An 18,508-nucleotide genomic window follows, 5' to 3' on the forward strand; every position below is an offset into this window, starting at 1 on the left:
AATAAGACAATGCAGGTTGATACTGATTTCGTTGCAGATGCAATGCTGTACTTGCACGACTTCAGGGGCTTTCAAATAGCATTACCAAAAAACAGAGGGACTTGGCATGCTTGAATAGCAATACAAGCAGTTATGTTAGTCCAGCCATAAAGCCACAAGTTAGAGAGCAAAACAGCAACTTGGCAAATAGGTCAGGTTTGGGCAGAAACTTGGCTTGTTTAGTTCAAGACAAGCATAACCTTGAAGCAAAAAAGGGAACTCCTGTTTAGTAGTGTAGCCCAATAAATCAAACTGAGAACAGTCATGAAAAATCAATACCAAAGAGACAGTGGAGTTAAGAAGTTTATTAAAACTACTAAAGTCACATGACCAGGGTAACTTCTCCACTAGACACCACAGTTTGCCCACTAGAGATGGTCTTGACGTTAGCATCTCTTCCTGGAAAAGAAAATGGTAGAATGGTGAGGCATTTAAAAACCAAATTCTCATGGTTCCTGAAGTCAGTTTACAACAAGCACTCACTTTTCCTAGTGCAGCTTTGCTCACAGGAGCCAGAAGAGGGATGGCACACTGCTGTACTACAGTGGATGAAGATCTAACAGAGGGGGGAAAGGGATAAGCCACAGAAAGAAAAACACCTAATATTAAGGATTCAGGTAAGGCTGCAGAGCATACGGTTTCCTGTAGAGGAGCCAGTGATGCTGGATCCACAAATGTGAACATCTTCACAACAAAGCGCTTGTAGTGGGTTGGGAACTGAAGACCAGAAGATCCAGCCACCGGAACCAATGAGGTCAGGTAACGGTCATCCTGGTAAGGGCATCTGAAAGGTAAAGAGGCAGTCAGAAGTGCCTTACAGCACACTAGATGGATAAAGACTGGCCTTACTCACCCATCGACCAGAAGGTCCCACTGGGGTAGACTGAGTGGACTGGGGGTTGATGTCGCCCAGCAATGTCCAAGCATTAGGACAATGTTGGGGTCGGTCCTCTCCAAAATGCGCACCTCAACATACACAGGCTCCCGCAGGACTTTTGTGACGGGATAATCAGCATCACCGTAGTAGGACGTGTATGCCTCATCCCCTGAGGAAGAAAACCAGCGTTTAACCAGAAACTGCTGCAATCTGGATTTTTAGAAAATACTTGTGCATACTTGGACAGACGCTTACCTTCTGCACAGCCTTTGGTGACACATTGACCATTTGCCAGTCTAAGCTCCACCCTGAGGGGTCCAGAAGCCGCTACTGGTGGAGGTGCAGGAACAGTGTTGACCTCCACAACCAGAGCTTCCACAGAAGTAGCAGAGTACCTACACTGGAAGAGGAGCCTAGACAACAAATAGTGAGCTTGTAGCCTTTGTCAAGGATTCATATTTTTTCTAATTAAAAAAAACAACAACAAAAAACCTACTCAAAATGGCTGTCCCTTGTGATGGAACCAAGTGGTCCGACACCCACTTCATACGAGGAGGTCATTCGGTTCTCATACACCACATATCCACCGTCCTCCTGCAAATAATAACTGTTGGCATCCAGGCCATTCTAAGCCATGCAGAACAGAACCACAAGCAGCTACTCACCATCATGCTTGTGCCACATGCAGTGACAGGGAACTGGTATATAGCAAAGGAAGGTGTGGATCCCACAGGACTGCAAGGTGGGTCGTTTCCACCCAGGAGACGGACTGAATCCAGGCTCAAGCGAGGTAGTGTAACATCTCTTGCCACCACTACCACAAACTGACCATCTCTTATACACTGGACAGTCACTGGAACAAGGTACAAGAGCAGGTTATTACTGAGGAGTGGTTTAACATGAAAACCTTAACATTGACTCACTCTTACCTGCCTTCCCATAGAAACACTGCTGTCCATTAAAGCAGCAGTTGATAGCGTCACACTCAGCACCACTGATACCAGGTGGGCCACATTGGATCTGCTCATAATCAGCTACAGCACATTTGTCAAGGGGCTCTGCCTGCGCCACTGGCTGCTTAGACTGAACCTGCTGAGGAAACTTTTGACTAGCTTGTTGTTGAACCTGCTGAGGAAACTGTTGACTAGCTTGTTGTTGAACCTGCTGAGGAAACTGTTGACTAGCTTGTTGTTGAACCTGCTGAGGAAACTGTTGACTAGCTTGTTGTTGAAACTGCTGGGGAAACTGTTGACTAGCTTGTTGTTGAACCTGCTGAGGAAACTGTTGACTAGCTTGTTGTTGAACCTGCTGAGGAAACTGATGACTAGCTTGTTGTTGAACCTGCTGAGGAAACTGATGACTAGCTTGTTGTTGAACCTTCTGAGGAAACTGTTGACTAGCTTGTTGTTGAACCTTCTGAGGAAACTGTTGACTAGCTTGTTGTTGAACCTTCTGAGGAAACTGTTGACTAGGTAGCTGTTGAACCTTCTGAGGAAACTTTTGACTAGCTTGTTGTTGAACCTTCTGAGGAAACTGTTGACTAGCTAGCTGTTGAACCTTCTGAGGAAACTGTTGACTAGCTTGTTGTTGAACCTTCTGAGGAAACTGTTGACTAGCTAGCTGTTGAACCTTCTGAGGAAACTGTTGACTAGCTTGTTGTTGAACCCGCTGGTCAATTTGCTTTAACATCAGAGGATTCTGGGGCAGATTACTCCACTGTGGAACAGCATGACAAAAAGTACAAAACCACACACAAAGTGCCAGAGATTGAACAGCACACCAGCTTCCTGCCATTGTTCAACAACTAGTCACACTGTTGAGATGATGCCCTTTGGTCTTTTTGTATTCTACAGATTTTGGCTAATTAACAATGATCCCTCCCTCTTCATTAAGAGTCATGATTCTCCAGACTTGCCCAAATGGGAGTTTATGCTACCAGAAAATTCTCATCAAAATCATACGCATGTGATGTAGGGGAGTGCGGGGCACAAACTAACGCGGGGTTATGCCAAGTTCACACTGCCCGATTTTAGCCCCGATTTTGACTCGCCGACAGGTTTTGGGAAATCGCAGACAAATGGCTGAAATCATAGGCAAATCGGTGCTTGTGCACGCGAGTGACAATCACGCAGTGTGAATGATCAAAGACGCGATCAGAGAGAATCGCCGATGAGTCGCCGACGCTCGCGAGATATTTGGCATGCTAAATATCTGGACCTGTCGGCGATTCAAACTCCTGCTGTGTGAAATGAGTTCTGACTGAAAAATACATCTGCGATGACCGACAGCCAATGAGAGAGCAAGATACAGGGCAGCGGGAGGTTCGGGGAGGAGTTATAGACCAGAATATCCGTATTTTTAATATATATATATATATATATATTTACAGTTATATCAAGCAGAAACAAAGCACAAACATTTGCTTGACCAGCCGCAGCAGCAGCACACTGCAAAATTATTTATTTACCTCAAACTCTCTTTGCAGAACACAATCCTTGCTCCCCAACCATTTCCTCCACCATAATCTTTTTTCTTTTTCTCCTTTTTGCTGCAAATCAGCGCACAGACAATTTGGATAGCAAGTTTCTGAACTGCAGTCTATATTTTTAATAACAATTCCAGTCTGGCGCAAGAACTCCGGTCTGACGCACGTGTGATCTCGCGTTGTTTCCTTCTCACTTCTTGCGTATGTTTGCTTGTGAAACGTAGTTCGCGGACGGGACAGAGCTGTCGGCGATTTTTCCTTTTGTACAGTCATGCAGTGTGAAACCCTCTGTCGCCGATCCATCGTGCAGTGTGAACACAGCAGTGACTGAATGCTGGCCCAGGTAGTCATGCAGTGTGAAAAGAACTTGTGATCCGACGAGTTTGAAAATCGTGCAGTCTGAACTAGGCTTTAGTTGTAACACACATGGTTTAACACTTTCCACACATGCCAGGATGACGAAACTTAGAAACTTAGTGTATTTACTAGTTGCCATATCAACATTATTTAGAGAAAAAATAGCGGCAAAATTAAATAATCTTTGGAAGATATTACTGAACATTTATTTAACCATGGCAAAAAGTAAATTTCTTACTTAAGTTTATTTTTCATCTCTGTTTTTTGTGTTTATTTAAAACAAGACAAATCTGATATTATTTGAATCTTATATCTGTTATTTAACAGTTGAGATTGTTCTTTAATGTTGATCTAACAGCAGAAGACATGAGCCACGGTTTAAATCCCAGTTGCGCAGGTGGGGTGCGTTGTAACACTGCATTACAATGAGCCCCTATTAGAACTACGCTATTATATTCTATACTTTTATGAATTCTTTTGAGAAAAGGGTGAATAATGACAGAGTCAATGATCAGAAATTATTCATTATCATTATGTTTTTAACTATGCTGTTTAGCTGTATGTAGCCAAAAATCTGTATAATTTTAATCATTACAAATTAAAAAGTTAATAATTGTATTTTATTGACAAAATATTTTAGTTTGTCTTGTATTTTTTGTTATTATATCAGGTAACATTTTAAGCTGTCATTTGGTCATGTTACAATGTGCCCCACCCATGGGGCATGTTGTCACATTTCACTTCCATTCTTTCGGGGTAAATCAAGAAAAAAAGTATACACAGTATTAATGAAACAAAACCACATAATTGTACTAGACATGTGGGGAATTAATGTGAGAAAAAATAAATACTCTGAACCCCAAGTGAATTTACACAAACTGAGACAGTCAAAAAGCGTTAGGTTGTGCCCTGCTCTCCCCTATATTTAATCCAATTAGTCAGATTTGTCATATTGAAGACAAATAAAAAGGTTCATGCTCAGGTTTGCTACTGGAGCTTGCCCAAAGTACTTTGGGTAGATGTTTGGTGCATTCCGCTTTGCTTGTAGACATGCAGAAATATTAACTAGCATTACTACTTTTACAATATCTTTATATGGCAGAAATAGTAATAGTCTGTAGTTCCAAATTTAGCAACACACTCACAAACCTCCCTAAGCACTTCCCCTTGGGGCAATCCCTGTCGCCAGTTTGAAGTGTTCCACAAGTGGACAAGAGAGGTTTATGTGGACAGACCCTCGACTCCTTGATTATGACAGAGGGGACGAATCTACTCATATATACTTTAATTACAAAATAAATGTAACTGTAATCAGTTACTGAGAAAAAAATGTGTAATTAAATTACAGTTACTTATGAAAATGTTAATTATTACAAAGGGGGTTACATCTGAATATTTTCGGTAAAAAGCTAGGATATGTTGAATAATATTAATTGGTTGTTTTGCCTGTGCAGGATGCCTCTTGCCATTTACAGTGGGGGTTTTTTAATATACAATTGCTAGGACCCATTTCTCAATACTTAGGACACTTTTTCAAAACTCTTCACACAGTTCTCCTAACAAACTTTCAGCTCGGCGCAGCAGATAATTTCACATTCAAAATGCACTAAAACTACCAAAACACAATTCTTTCCCCTAGCAAAGGTTTTCAACCAACACACACTTTGTCAATCCCCAAACGGACGAGGCGTTTATACTTGACGCACTCGCCATTGTACTATTCTGTGAAACGACAGAGGGCGACTCGGAGTAATTGTTCTAGAAACCATCAGGAAACCGCAGTGAGAGAAGTAGAAGAATGTAGCTACACAGGTGACCATATTTATTTTAATAAACTTCACCAAAAAAAAAAAACACACTACAAAAGAATCGTGTAAAACTCAGTAAACCTTGATTGCTAATCATTAATCCGGTGTATGCTTTCGATTTACCCCAAAAGAAAGTGAAATATGACAGCCTGCCCCATAGGTGGGGCACATTAACATGACAGCTTGAGGTTCAGATACAATAAAAACAAGACAAACTAAGTCAAAATACAAATTAACTTTCAAATAAAATAATGCCATTTAATCATTAAAACTATACTGACAAACAGTTATACAGAAGTTAAAAACCATAACTTCTGAACATTGACTGTTATTCTTTCCTCAATAGAATAGTTCTAATAGGGGCACATTGTAACGGTTACAACATGCCCCACCTGTGCAACTGGGATTTAAACCCGTCTAGTATCTTCTGCTGGTTAGAGCAGCATTAGAACTCTCAACTGTTAAACAGATTGGTCTTATTTTCAATAAACGTTTTGTTAAATGTTCAGTGAGCGCGTCCAAATAATTATTAATTGGTGCAGTTTCACTAAATAATGTTGATATGGCAACTAGTAAATACATTAGGTTTCATCATCCCGGCATGTGTGGAAAGTTAAACTGTTACAACTAGCCCCGCGTCAGGTTGTGCACCGCTCCCCACACTAACCTTGAGAAGTTTAAATTCCATACGGAGAAAAATAACAACTTCTGTACCTCTGCAAGTCACATAGCATGCAGCCATAGGGTTTCAGACTAATTGGGACTTGCAAAGGTACAGTCAGTTCCACCACATTTGCAGAATAAGGCACTCTTTCCAGGTCAAAAGCAGTTAAACCAGACATGAAGCAAAGTGAAAAGTCAGATACAAGCAAGGATTGATGTCAGTTTTATTGAGAAACTTTCTTTTGCCCTTGAACAATTACAGGACCAAGTGTTGCCTTGCCTTCCCACTGTACACCTAGAGAGAAGAAAGAGCAAAGTTAGGAGCACTTAAAACATCAAAAGCAAGCTTAAAGCAAGAGCTACCGACCTCCATAAGGAGAAGCAGCAATTCCACCATCAGGACCACATGTTGAGTCACAGCAACCACAAACTTGGTCATTTCCATCAGCAGCAAACCACCTGCAACAAGACAAAGCACTTTCAACATGAGCAAAGAAATTAAATAATAATAATATAATAATAAGTGCAACGTACCCATTGGCAAAGGAACAGGATTTGCGCTGAGCGTCACTGGGTGCAGAAGCAATAGTTGCCTTCAGAACACATGTTATGTAGATCTACAAGGGATGACAGACAAGTCAGAAAACCAAAGCAGATGGGAAGAGAAGTCAAATTAACTCTTGTGGTACATACAGATGGACTGGTGCTCTCCTGGAACATGAATGCCTCCAGCTGGAACTGGATCTTGTCAACCTGGGACCGAGGCATGAAGCGGGAGCTGGAAGCTGTAGCCTTGGCATCCACAAAGCACCTGACGACAAAGTCACCACAAAGAGCAACTCATGAATGTTTAAAAAGAGCAAACAAAACAGTCCTATAACATCAAGAGCCATGACCTTACCCATGATTCTCAATGAAGGAATATCTCGGAAGGGAGTTCACGTCAGGCACTTGAGTGGCCACACAGCTGTCCACAAACACACGCAGAGGCACATGATTGTACTGCTTCACAGATGCCTCGATGTTAATAACACCACCCAGGAAATAGGAGTATGAAGGCCTCTGGTAGGACCAATCGTCTACAAAAGAGAAGGAACACCCTAGGAAGAGCCACATTTGCAAGGTCGAAGGTCCAAAGAAAGTGCACTTACCCAGCATGAGCTTCAGGGAGAACATCAAGACTTCTTCACCAACCTTGGTTGAGGCATAAGGGACCCATGTTGGCCTCAAGGCATCACTGCTTACATTGTGTAGCCTGTGGTTCATGAAAGTACCCATTAAATGGTCTCCCAGTTGCACAAGCAGTGAAAGTCACAGAGGTCACTTACCTTTGATAGTGGCATTGAACGCCAACAATTGCACCATCGGCCCGGGTAATCGGAGTACCTGCAAGAGCCTCAGGGGTGTAGGTAAGAGAGAAGGTGTAGACAAGCTCATCCTCATTCATCTGTAAGAGATTGTAGTTAAAACATCAGTTCCTCATCAAGGTGTAATCATTATTATGAATGAGAGAAAGTGCATTGTGCAATACGGTGGACAAACACTTAAAGCAGGAGAAAACAACTGCAGAGCTTAAAACATGCATTGGTATGAACGGGCCTTAAGAAATGTTATGCCAGCTGCCCTGGCAATGCAAATACAACAGCAGTGTGAACGGACGGTCCTTGAGGAGGACTTTGGATATCCTCAATTTGAACAAACAACCAATTAAGATTTAGGAGTTCTTACCATCTGCACACTGTTGCAGTCCTGTAATTCATACTCAAAGATGAGCACCCTAGACTCAGAGTCCTGACCAACAACAGAACATCCACCTAGAGACAGACCAGTTGGCTGGATCAACTGACCATTGCTAAACAAGTCCTGCTGGACTTCTACAAGAACCCGGTTCTCTCCGCATTGAACCGCTACGCTGCTGGGAGTCACGGGTTGCCTCAACTGGAAGTCCACCGCCAACTCGCTCTGCACCTCGGGAACGACGGGATACCTCCAATCCAAAGGCTTCACTGGACCCTGCAACAGCTGCTTCTCCTGAAGGCCAAAAGGCTCCTGTGCAAGGCCTCGGGAGGCAGGACCCAAAGGACTCTGAAATGGAGAAGCCACTTGCAAAGGATTCCAGAGTTCTGGAGCAGAAAAGGCAGGACTTCTGAAATCTGGATCTGATTTTGGCCCCATGCTTCTTGGACTTTGACTGTGCATCAAACTTCCCCATGCATCAGGCAGATCAAACACAACAATCACAACCACCACTAACACACCTTTCAGAAGCCCCATCCTAGCAAACTTTGACACAAATGCCACAACACACACCAGTGCTTGGCCTAGCCATTTTGTACAGCTTTGAATGAAGGTGGCTCATCCCCTTTTAGTTTAATTGATTGCCTTTGATTCTCCTCTGGACCTGTAGAGTTTATATGCATCTCTGGGACCCACAGCTCTGCACAATTTGTATGTCTCTCTTATCTGACAAATTGAGGGGGACATTTACATGACACCATTTTCAAATAAAACTTTAAATGCATTGTGTTCATTTACACAACAACAGTGCTTTGTGGCCCTTAAAAATGCAAACTTTTAAAAACAGGGTTTCAAAGTTCAAGTTTTTGAAAATGATACCATTATTGTCTCCATGTAAACTACAAAAACATGAATTTGTGAAAACTGTGACATCATGCGCATGCATATTGCGTCTTTAGTCTATAGGCACGTAGTGTTTCTTTGCCAAGTGTCATCGCCATCTACTGGATTCTCTGCAGGGATTCTCCTAGAGATTTAATCAGATCAACATCATATTTGCACAGTCTAATCTAAAGGCCTTGGTGATGTTAAATTGCGAAGATCTTGAGTTTTCCCTGACGGTCGTGTCAGTGGCGGCCTCACAAAGTTCGATGGTTCGCAATAAAACAGGAAGTTGTTGTAACTCGGGCATACAATTTCCGATCTGCCCCAAACTTCACATGTTTGATAAGAGTCCTGACCTGAAGACATCTACATGCCAATATTCAGTTACAGTCATAGCGCCACCTGCGGGCAACAGGAAATGCCTTGTTTTACATTGTGATTAACTCCTCATTGAGATTTAACTATAACATCATCATATTTGGTCATCATATCAGGCCTTGGTGATGTTAAATTGTGACAAAGGCCTGACAAAGTCTGATGTTTCGCCATGACACAGGAAGCTGTTGTAAGTCAGGCATACAATGTCCGATCTGCCCCAAACTTCAGATGTTTGATAAGAGTCCTAGCCTGAAGACATCTACATATGAGTTTCAGAATTAGGCATGGCAAAATGGCTCGATAGCGCCACCTACAACATTTCAACAAAGTGCCCCTCCCACTACGTTTCACATACAGGTATGAAATTCGGTACACACATGTAACAGCCCAATACCTACAAAAAATCTCCTGGTACAAAATCAACGACACAGAGGGAAGATAGGGAGGGAAGGGCATGAAAAAGTTAATTGAAACAGTCATTCATTTTTGTCCACTTGCCCTCAGCTTCTTATTCTTTAACATCAGCAGTTTATGCAACTGGCCACAGACCTACGTTTTCTCAAATTTTCCACCAAAATGTCTCTAGGAAAAATGTGTGATACAAAGAGCAAGAAGAGTTAACAGGACGAAGACTTAAGGATGGGGCACTAAAAATGGACAAATATAATAGTAGACCCCATTTTGAAATGTTTATTTCACAAACCTAATTCACCAACAGTTAGCTCTTCAAACCAGTTAAATAGAATTAAAATGGGATGCATTTCCTTGATGCCATGGATTGCCTTCCACATTCTGTTTTTAATGGTGCAACAAGCACAGACAGTTAAACAAAGTAGCTTATTGCCCAAATCTACAGAAGCGACATGGTTTAGACCAGTTAACGTCACACTCTGGAGACGGTTTATAGACCCCTTTCATGAGTAAGGTTAAAAGCAACACAAAAAAAACAGGACAAGTTTAAAACATTTTAGAACCCATTTACACCTGTATTTAGCATAGTCCACTTGTGATTGGACTGATAAACGCTTTAGTACCAGGTGTAAACAGGCCCGCAGACAGCAACTCCGGTGTGACACACCAGTTAAGGGACTAAACCAGCTTTTATTAAAGCACCAGTCTACTTTTCAATAAACATTGGGGCTAGCCTAAAGAAAAAAGGCTGGTCACAATTTGGGATTTAAAAAAAATAAATAAGACAATGCAGGTTGATACTGATTTCGTTGCAGATGCAATGCTGTACTTGCACGACTTCAGGGGCTTTCAAATAGCATTACCAAAAAACAGAGGGACTTGGCATGCTTGAATAGCAATACAAGCAGTTATGTTAGTCCAGCCATAAAGCCACAAGTTAGAGAGCAAAACAGCAACTTGGCAAATAGGTCAGGTTTGGGCAGAAACTTGGCTTGTTTAGTTCAAGACAAGCATAACCTTGAAGCAAAAAAGGGAACTCCTGTTTAGTAGTGTAGCCCAATAAATCAAACTGAGAACAGTCATGAAAAATCAATACCAAAGAGACAGTGGAGTTAAGAAGTTTATTAAAACTACTAAAGTCACATGACCAGGGTAACTTCTCCACTAGACACCACAGTTTGCCCACTAGAGATGGTCTTGACGTTAGCATCTCTTCCTGGAAAAGAAAATGGTAGAATGGTGAGGCATTTAAAAACCAAATTCTCATGGTTCCTGAAGTCAGTTTACAACAAGCACTCACTTTTCCTAGTGCAGCTTTGCTCACAGGAGCCAGAAGAGGGATGGCACACTGCTGTACTACAGTGGATGAAGATCTAACAGAGGGGGGAAAGGGATAAGCCACAGAAAGAAAAACACCTAATATTAAGGATTCAGGTAAGGCTGCAGAGCATACGGTTTCCTGTAGAGGAGCCAGTGATGCTGGATCCACAAATGTGAACATCTTCACAACAAAGCGCTTGTAGTGGGTTGGGAACTGAAGACCAGAAGATCCAGCCACCGGAACCAATGAGGTCAGGTAACGGTCATCCTGGTAAGGGCATCTGAAAGGTAAAGAGGCAGTCAGAAGTGCCTTACAGCACACTAGATGGATAAAGACTGGCCTTACTCACCCATCGACCAGAAGGTCCCACTGGGGTAGACTGAGTGGACTGGGGGTTGATGTCGCCCAGCAATGTCCAAGCATTAGGACAATGTTGGGGTCGGTCCTCTCCAAAATGCGCACCTCAACATACACAGGCTCCCGCAGGACTTTTGTGACGGGATAATCAGCATCACCGTAGTAGGACGTGTATGCCTCATCCCCTGAGGAAGAAAACCAGCGTTTAACCAGAAACTGCTGCAATCTGGATTTTTAGAAAATACTTGTGCATACTTGGACAGACACTTACCTTCTGCACAGCCTTTGGTGACACATTGACCATTTGCCAGTCTAAGCTCCACCCTGAGGGGTCCAGAAGCCGCTACTGGTGGAGGTGCAGGAACAGTGTTGACCTCCACAACCAGAGCTTCCACAGAAGTAGCAGAGTACCTACACTGGAAGAGGAGCCTAGACAACAAATAGTGAGCTTGTAGCCTTTGTCAAGGATTCATATTTTTTCTAATTAAAAAAAACAACAACAAAAAACCTACTCAAAATGGCTGTCCCTTGTGATGGAACCAAGTGGTCCGACACCCACTTCATACGAGGAGGTCATTCGGTTCTCATACACCACATATCCACCGTCCTCCTGCAAATAATAACTGTTGGCATCCAGGCCATTCTAAGCCATGCAGAACAGAACCACAAGCAGCTACTCACCATCATGCTTGTGCCACATGCAGTGACAGGGAACTGGTATATAGCAAAGGAAGGTGTGGATCCCACAGGACTGCAAGGTGGGTCGTTTCCACCCAGGAGACGGACTGAATCCAGGCTCAAGCGAGGTAGTGTAACATCTCTTGCCACCACTACCACAAACTGACCATCTCTTATACACTGGACAGTCACTGGAACAAGGTACAAGAGCAGGTTATTACTGAGGAGTGGTTTAACATGAAAACCTTAACATTGACTCACTCTTACCTGCCTTCCCATAGAAACACTGCTGTCCATTAAAGCAGCAGTTGATAGCGTCACACTCAGCACCACTGATACCAGGTGGGCCACATTGGATCTGCTCATAATCAGCTACAGCACATTTGTCAAGGGGCTCTGCCTGCGCCACTGGCTGCTTAGACTGAACCTGCTGAGGAAACTTTTGACTAGCTTGTTGTTGAACCTGCTGAGGAAACTGTTGACTAGCTTGTTGTTGAACCTGCTGAGGAAACTGTTGACTAGCTTGTTGTTGAACCTGCTGAGGAAACTGTTGACTAGCTTGTTGTTGAAACTGCTGGGGAAACTGTTGACTAGCTTGTTGTTGAACCTGCTGAGGAAACTGTTGACTAGCTTGTTGTTGAACCTGCTGAGGAAACTGATGACTAGCTTGTTGTTGAACCTGCTGAGGAAACTGATGACTAGCTTGTTGTTGAACCTTCTGAGGAAACTGTTGACTAGCTTGTTGTTGAACCTTCTGAGGAAACTGTTGACTAGCTTGTTGTTGAACCTTCTGAGGAAACTGTTGACTAGGTAGCTGTTGAACCTTCTGAGGAAACTTTTGACTAGCTTGTTGTTGAACCTTCTGAGGAAACTGTTGACTAGCTAGCTGTTGAACCTTCTGAGGAAACTGTTGACTAGCTTGTTGTTGAACCTTCTGAGGAAACTGTTGACTAGCTAGCTGTTGAACCTTCTGAGGAAACTGTTGACTAGCTTGTTGTTGAACCCGCTGGTCAATTTGCTTTAACATCAGAGGATTCTGGGGCAGATTACTCCACTGTGGAACAGCATGACAAAAAGTACAAAACCACACACAAAGTGCCAGAGATTGAACAGCACACCAGCTTCCTGCCATTGTTCAACAACTAGTCACACTGTTGAGATGATGCCCTTTGGTCTTTTTGTATTCTACAGATTTTGGCTAATTAACAATGATCCCTCCCTCTTCATTAAGAGTCATGATTCTCCAGACTTGCCCAAATGGGAGTTTATGCTACCAGAAAATTCTCATCAAAATCATACGCATGTGATGTAGGGGAGTGCGGGGCACAAACTAACGCGGGGTTATGCCAAGTTCACACTGCCCGATTTTAGCCCCGATTTTGACTCGCCGACAGGTTTTGGGAAATCGCAGACAAATGGCTGAAATCATAGGCAAATCGGTGCTTGTGCACGCGAGTGACAATCACGCAGTGTGAATGATCAAAGACGCGATCAGAGAGAATCGCCGATGAGTCGCCGACGCTCGCGAGATATTTGGCATGCTAAATATCTGGACCTGTCGGCGATTCAAACTCCTGCTGTGTGAAATGAGTTCTGACTGAAAAATACATCTGCGATGACCGACAGCCAATGAGAGAGCAAGATACAGGGCAGCGGGAGGTTCGGGGAGGAGTTATAGACCAGAATATCCGTATTTTTAATATATATATATATTTACAGTTATATCAAGCAGAAACAAAGCACAAACATTTGCTTGACCAGCCGCAGCAGCAGCACACTGCAAAATTATTTATTTACCTCAAACTCTCTTTGCAGAACACAATCCTTGCTCCCTGTGTCTCCCCAACCATTTCCTCCACCATAATCTTTTTTCTTTTTCTCCTTTTTGCTGCAAATCAGCGCACAGACAATTTGGATAGCAAGTTTCTGAACTGCAGTCTATATTTTTAATAACAATTCCAGTCTGGCGCAAGAACTCCGGTCTGACGCACGTGTGATCTCGCGTTGTTTCCTTCTCACTTCTTGCGTATGTTTGCTTGTGAAACGTAGTTCGCGGACGGGACAGAGCTGTCAGCGATTTTTCCTTTTGTACAGTCATGCAGTGTGAAACCCTCTGTCGCCGATCCATCGTGCAGTGTGAACACAGCAGTGACTGAATGCTGGCCCAGATAGTCATGCAGTGTGAAAAGAACTGTGATCCGACGAGTTTGAAAATCGTGCAGTCTGAACTAGGCTTTAGTTGTAACACACATGGTTTAACACTTTCCACACATGCCAGGATGACGAAACTTAGAAACTTAGTGTATTTAAATTAAATAATCTTTGGAAGATATTACTGAACATTTATTTAACCATAGCAAAAAGTAAATTTCTTACTTAAGTTTATTTTTCATCTCTGTTTTTTGTGTTTATTTAAAACAAGACAAATCTGATATTATTTGAATCTTATATCTGTTATTTAACAGTTGAGATTGTTCTTTAATGTTGATCTAACAGCAGAAGACATGAGCCACGGTTTAAATCCCAGTTGCGCAGGTGGGGTGCGTTGTAACACTGCATTACAATGAGCCCCTATTAGAACTACGCTATTATATTCTATACTTTTATGAATTCTTTTGAGAAACCATGAGAAAAGGGTGAATAATGACAGAGTCAATGATCAGAAATTATTCATTATCATTATGTTTTTAACTATGCTGTTTAGCTGTATGTAGCCAAAAATCTGTATAATTTGAATCATTACAAATTAAAAAGTTAATAATTGTATTTCATTGACAAAATATTTTAGTTTGTCTTGTATTTTTTGTTATTATATCAGGTAACATTTTAAGCTGTCATTTGGTCATGTTACAATGTGCCCCACCCATGGGGCATGTTGTCACATTTCACTTCCATCCTTTCGGGGTAAATCAAGAAAAAAAGTATACACAGTATTAATGAAACAAAACCACATAATTGTACTAGACATGTGGGGAATTAATGTGAGAAAAAATAAATACTCTGAACCCCAAGTGAATTTACACAAACTGAGACAGTCAAAAAGCGTTAGGTTGTGCCCTGCTCTCCCCTATATTTAATCCAATTAGTCAGATTTGTCATATTGAAGACAAATAAAAAGGTTCATGCTCAGGTTTGCTACTGGAGCTTGCCCAAAGTACTTTGGGTAGATGTTTGGTGCATTCCGCTTTGCTTGTAGACATGCAGAAATATTAACTAGCATTACTACTTTTACAATATCTTTATATGGCAGAAATAGTAATAGTCTGTAGTTCCAAATTTAGCAACACACTCACAAACCTCCCTAAGCACTTCCCCTTGGGGCAATCCCTGTCGCCAGTTTGAAGTGTTCCACAAGTGGACAAGAGAGGTTTATGTGGACAGACCCTCGACTCCTTGATTATGACAGAGGGGACGAATCTACTCATATATACTTTAATTACAAAATAAATGTAACTGTAATCAGTTACTGAGAAAAAAATGTGTAATTAAATTACAGTTACTTATGAAAATGTTAATTATTACAAAGGGGGTTACATCTGAATATTTTCGGTAAAAAGCTAGGATATGTTGAATAATATTAATTGGTTGTTTTGCCTGTGCAGGATGCCTCTTGCCATTTACAGTGGGGGTTTTTTAATATACAATTGCTAGGACCCATTTCTCAATACTTAGGACACTTTTTCAAAACTCTTCACACAGTTCTCCTAACAAACTTTCAGCTCGGCGCAGCAGATAATTTCACATTCAAAATGCACTAAAACTACCAAAACACAATTCTTTCCCCTAGCAAAGGTTTTCAACCAACACACACTTTGTCAATCCCCAAACGGACGAGGCGTTTATACTTGACGCACTCGCCGTTGTACTATTCTGTGAAACGACAGAGGGCGACTCGGAGTAATTGTTCTAGAAACCATCAGGAAACCGCAGTGAGAGAAGTAGAAGAATGTAGCTACACAGGTGACCATATTTATTTTAATAAACTTCACCAAAAAAAAAAAACACACTACAAAAGAATCGTGTAAAACTCAGTAAACCTTGATTGCTAATCATTAATCCGGTGTATGCTTTCGATTTACCCCAAAAGAAAGTGAAATATGACAGCCTGCCCCATAGGTGGGGCACATTAACATGACAGCTTGAGGTTCAGATACAATAAAAACAAGACAAACTAAGTCAAAATACAAATTAACTTTCAAATAAAATAATGCCATTTAATCATTAAAACTATACTGACAAACAGTTATACAGAAGTTAAAAACCATAACTTCTGAACATTGACTGTTATTCTTTCCTCAATAGAATAGTTCTAATAGGGGCACATTGTAACGGTTACAACATGCCCCACCTGTGCAACTGGGATTTAAACCCGTCTAGTATCTTCTGCTGGTTAGAGCAGCATTAGAACTCTCAACTGTTAAACAGATTGGTCTTATTTTCAATAAACGTTTTGTTAAATGTTCAGTGAGCGCGTCCAAATAATTATTAATTGGTGCAGTTTCACTAAATAATGTTGATATGGCAACTAGTAAATACATTAGGTTTCATCATCCCGGCATGTGTGGAAAGTTAAACTGTTACAACTAGCCCCGCGTCAGGTTGTGCACCGCTCCCCACACTAACCTTGAGAAGTTTAAATTCCATACGGAGAAAAATAACAACTTCTGTACCTCTGCAAGTCACATAGCATGCAGCCATAGGGTTTCAGACTAATTGGGACTTGCAAAGGTACAGTCAGTTCCACCACATTTGCAGAATAAGGCACTCTTTCCAGGTCAAAAGCAGTTAAACCAGACATGAAGCAAAGTGAAAAGTCAGATACAAGCAAGGATTGATGTCAGTTTTATTGAGAAACTTTCTTTTGCCCTTGAACAATTACAGGACCAAGTGTTGCCTTGCCTTCCCACTGTACACCTAGAGAGAAGAAAGAGCAAAGTTAGGAGCACTTAAAACATCAAAAGCAAGCTTAAAGCAAGAGCTACCGACCTCCATAAGGAGAAGCAGCAATTCCACCATCAGGACCACATGTTGAGTCACAGCAACCACAAACTTGGTCATTTCCATCAGCAGCAAACCACCTGCAACAAGACAAAGCACTTTCAACATGAGCAAAGAAATTAAATAATAATAATATAATAATAAGTGCAACGTACCCATTGGCAAAGGAACAGGATTTGCGCTGAGCGTCACTGGGTGCAGAAGCAATAGTTGCCTTCAGAACACATGTTATGTAGATCTACAAGGGATGACAGACAAGTCAGAAAACCAAAGCAGATGGGAAGAGAAGTCAAATTAACTCTTGTGGTACATACAGATGGACTGGTGCTCTCCTGGAACATGAATGCCTCCAGCTGGAACTGGATCTTGTCAACCTGGGACCGAGGCATGAAGCGGGAGCTGGAAGCTGTAGCCTTGGCATCCACAAAGCACCTGACGACAAAGTCACCACAAAGAGCAACTCATGAATGTTTAAAAAGAGCAAACAAAACAGTCCTATAACATCAAGAGCCATGACCTTACCCATGATTCTCAATGAAGGAATATCTCGGAAGGGAGTTCACGTCAGGCACTTGAGTGGCCACACAGCTGTCCACAAACACACGCAGAGGCACATGATTGTACTGCTTCACAGATGCCTCGATGTTAATAACACCACCCAGGAAATAGGAGTATGAAGGCCTCTGGTAGGACCAATCGTCTACAAAAGAGAAGGAACACCCTAGGAAGAGCCACATTTGCAAGGTCGAAGGTCCAAAGAAAGTGCACTTACCCAGCATGAGCTTCAGGGAGAACATCAAGACTTCTTCACCAACCTTGGTTGAGGCATAAGGGACCCATGTTGGCCTCAAGGCATCACTGCTTACATTGTGTAGCCTGTGGTTCATGAAAGTACCCATTAAATGGTCTCCCAGTTGCACAAGCAGTGAAAGTCACAGAGGTCACTTACCTTTGATAGTGGCATTGAACGCCAACAATTGCACCATCGGCCCGGGTAATCGGAGTACCTGCAAGAGCCTCAGGGGTGTAGGTAAGAGAGAAGGTGTAGACAAGCTCATCCTCATTCATCTGTAAGAGATTGTAGTTAAAACATCAGTTCCTCATCAAGGTGTAATCATTATTATGAATGAGAGAAAGTGCATTGTGCAATACGGTGGACAAACACTTAAAGCAGGAGAAAACAACTGCAGAGCTTAAAACATGCATTGGTATGAACGGGCCTTAAGAAATGTTATGCCAGCTGCCCTGGCAATGCAAATACAACAGCAGTGTGAACGGACGGTCCTTGAGGAGGACTTTGGATATCCTCAATTTGAACAAACAACCAATTAAGATTTAGGAGTTCTTACCATCTGCACACTGTTGCAGTCCTGTAATTCATACTCAAAGATGAGCACCCTAGACTCAGAGTCCTGACCAACAACAGAACATCCACCTAGAGACAGACCAGTTGGCTGGATCAACTGACCATTGCTAAACAAGTCCTGCTGGACTTCTACAAGAACCCGGTTCTC

General features: G+C 42.1%; 1 protein-coding gene across 1 annotated transcript in view; it reads right to left on the minus strand.

The window, feature by feature from the left end:
• LOC307136039 (uncharacterized protein) overlaps positions 1-18,508 on the minus strand; it is a gene marked incomplete at both ends in the record, with an annotated part of 141,752 nt that overhangs the window by 21,019 nt on the left and 102,225 nt on the right. The window contains 14 exons of the mRNA XM_079832785.1: positions 523-595; positions 676-823; positions 893-1,085; positions 1,172-1,329; positions 1,413-1,510; positions 1,582-1,769; positions 1,846-1,950; positions 10,941-11,013; positions 11,094-11,241; positions 11,311-11,503; positions 11,590-11,747; positions 11,831-11,928; positions 12,000-12,187; positions 12,264-12,368. Of these exons, the coding sequence (XP_079688911.1) occupies positions 523-595; positions 676-823; positions 893-1,085; positions 1,172-1,329; positions 1,413-1,510; positions 1,582-1,769; positions 1,846-1,950; positions 10,941-11,013; positions 11,094-11,241; positions 11,311-11,503; positions 11,590-11,747; positions 11,831-11,928; positions 12,000-12,187; positions 12,264-12,368 (1,926 nt within the window). The remainder of the gene's footprint in view (positions 1-522; positions 596-675; positions 824-892; positions 1,086-1,171; positions 1,330-1,412; positions 1,511-1,581; positions 1,770-1,845; positions 1,951-10,940; positions 11,014-11,093; positions 11,242-11,310; positions 11,504-11,589; positions 11,748-11,830; positions 11,929-11,999; positions 12,188-12,263; positions 12,369-18,508) is intronic.

This window comes from Gobio gobio (assembly GCF_949357685.1).
Source record: "Gobio gobio genome assembly, chromosome: 13".
Classification (NCBI taxonomy): Eukaryota; Metazoa; Chordata; class Actinopteri; order Cypriniformes; family Gobionidae; genus Gobio; species Gobio gobio.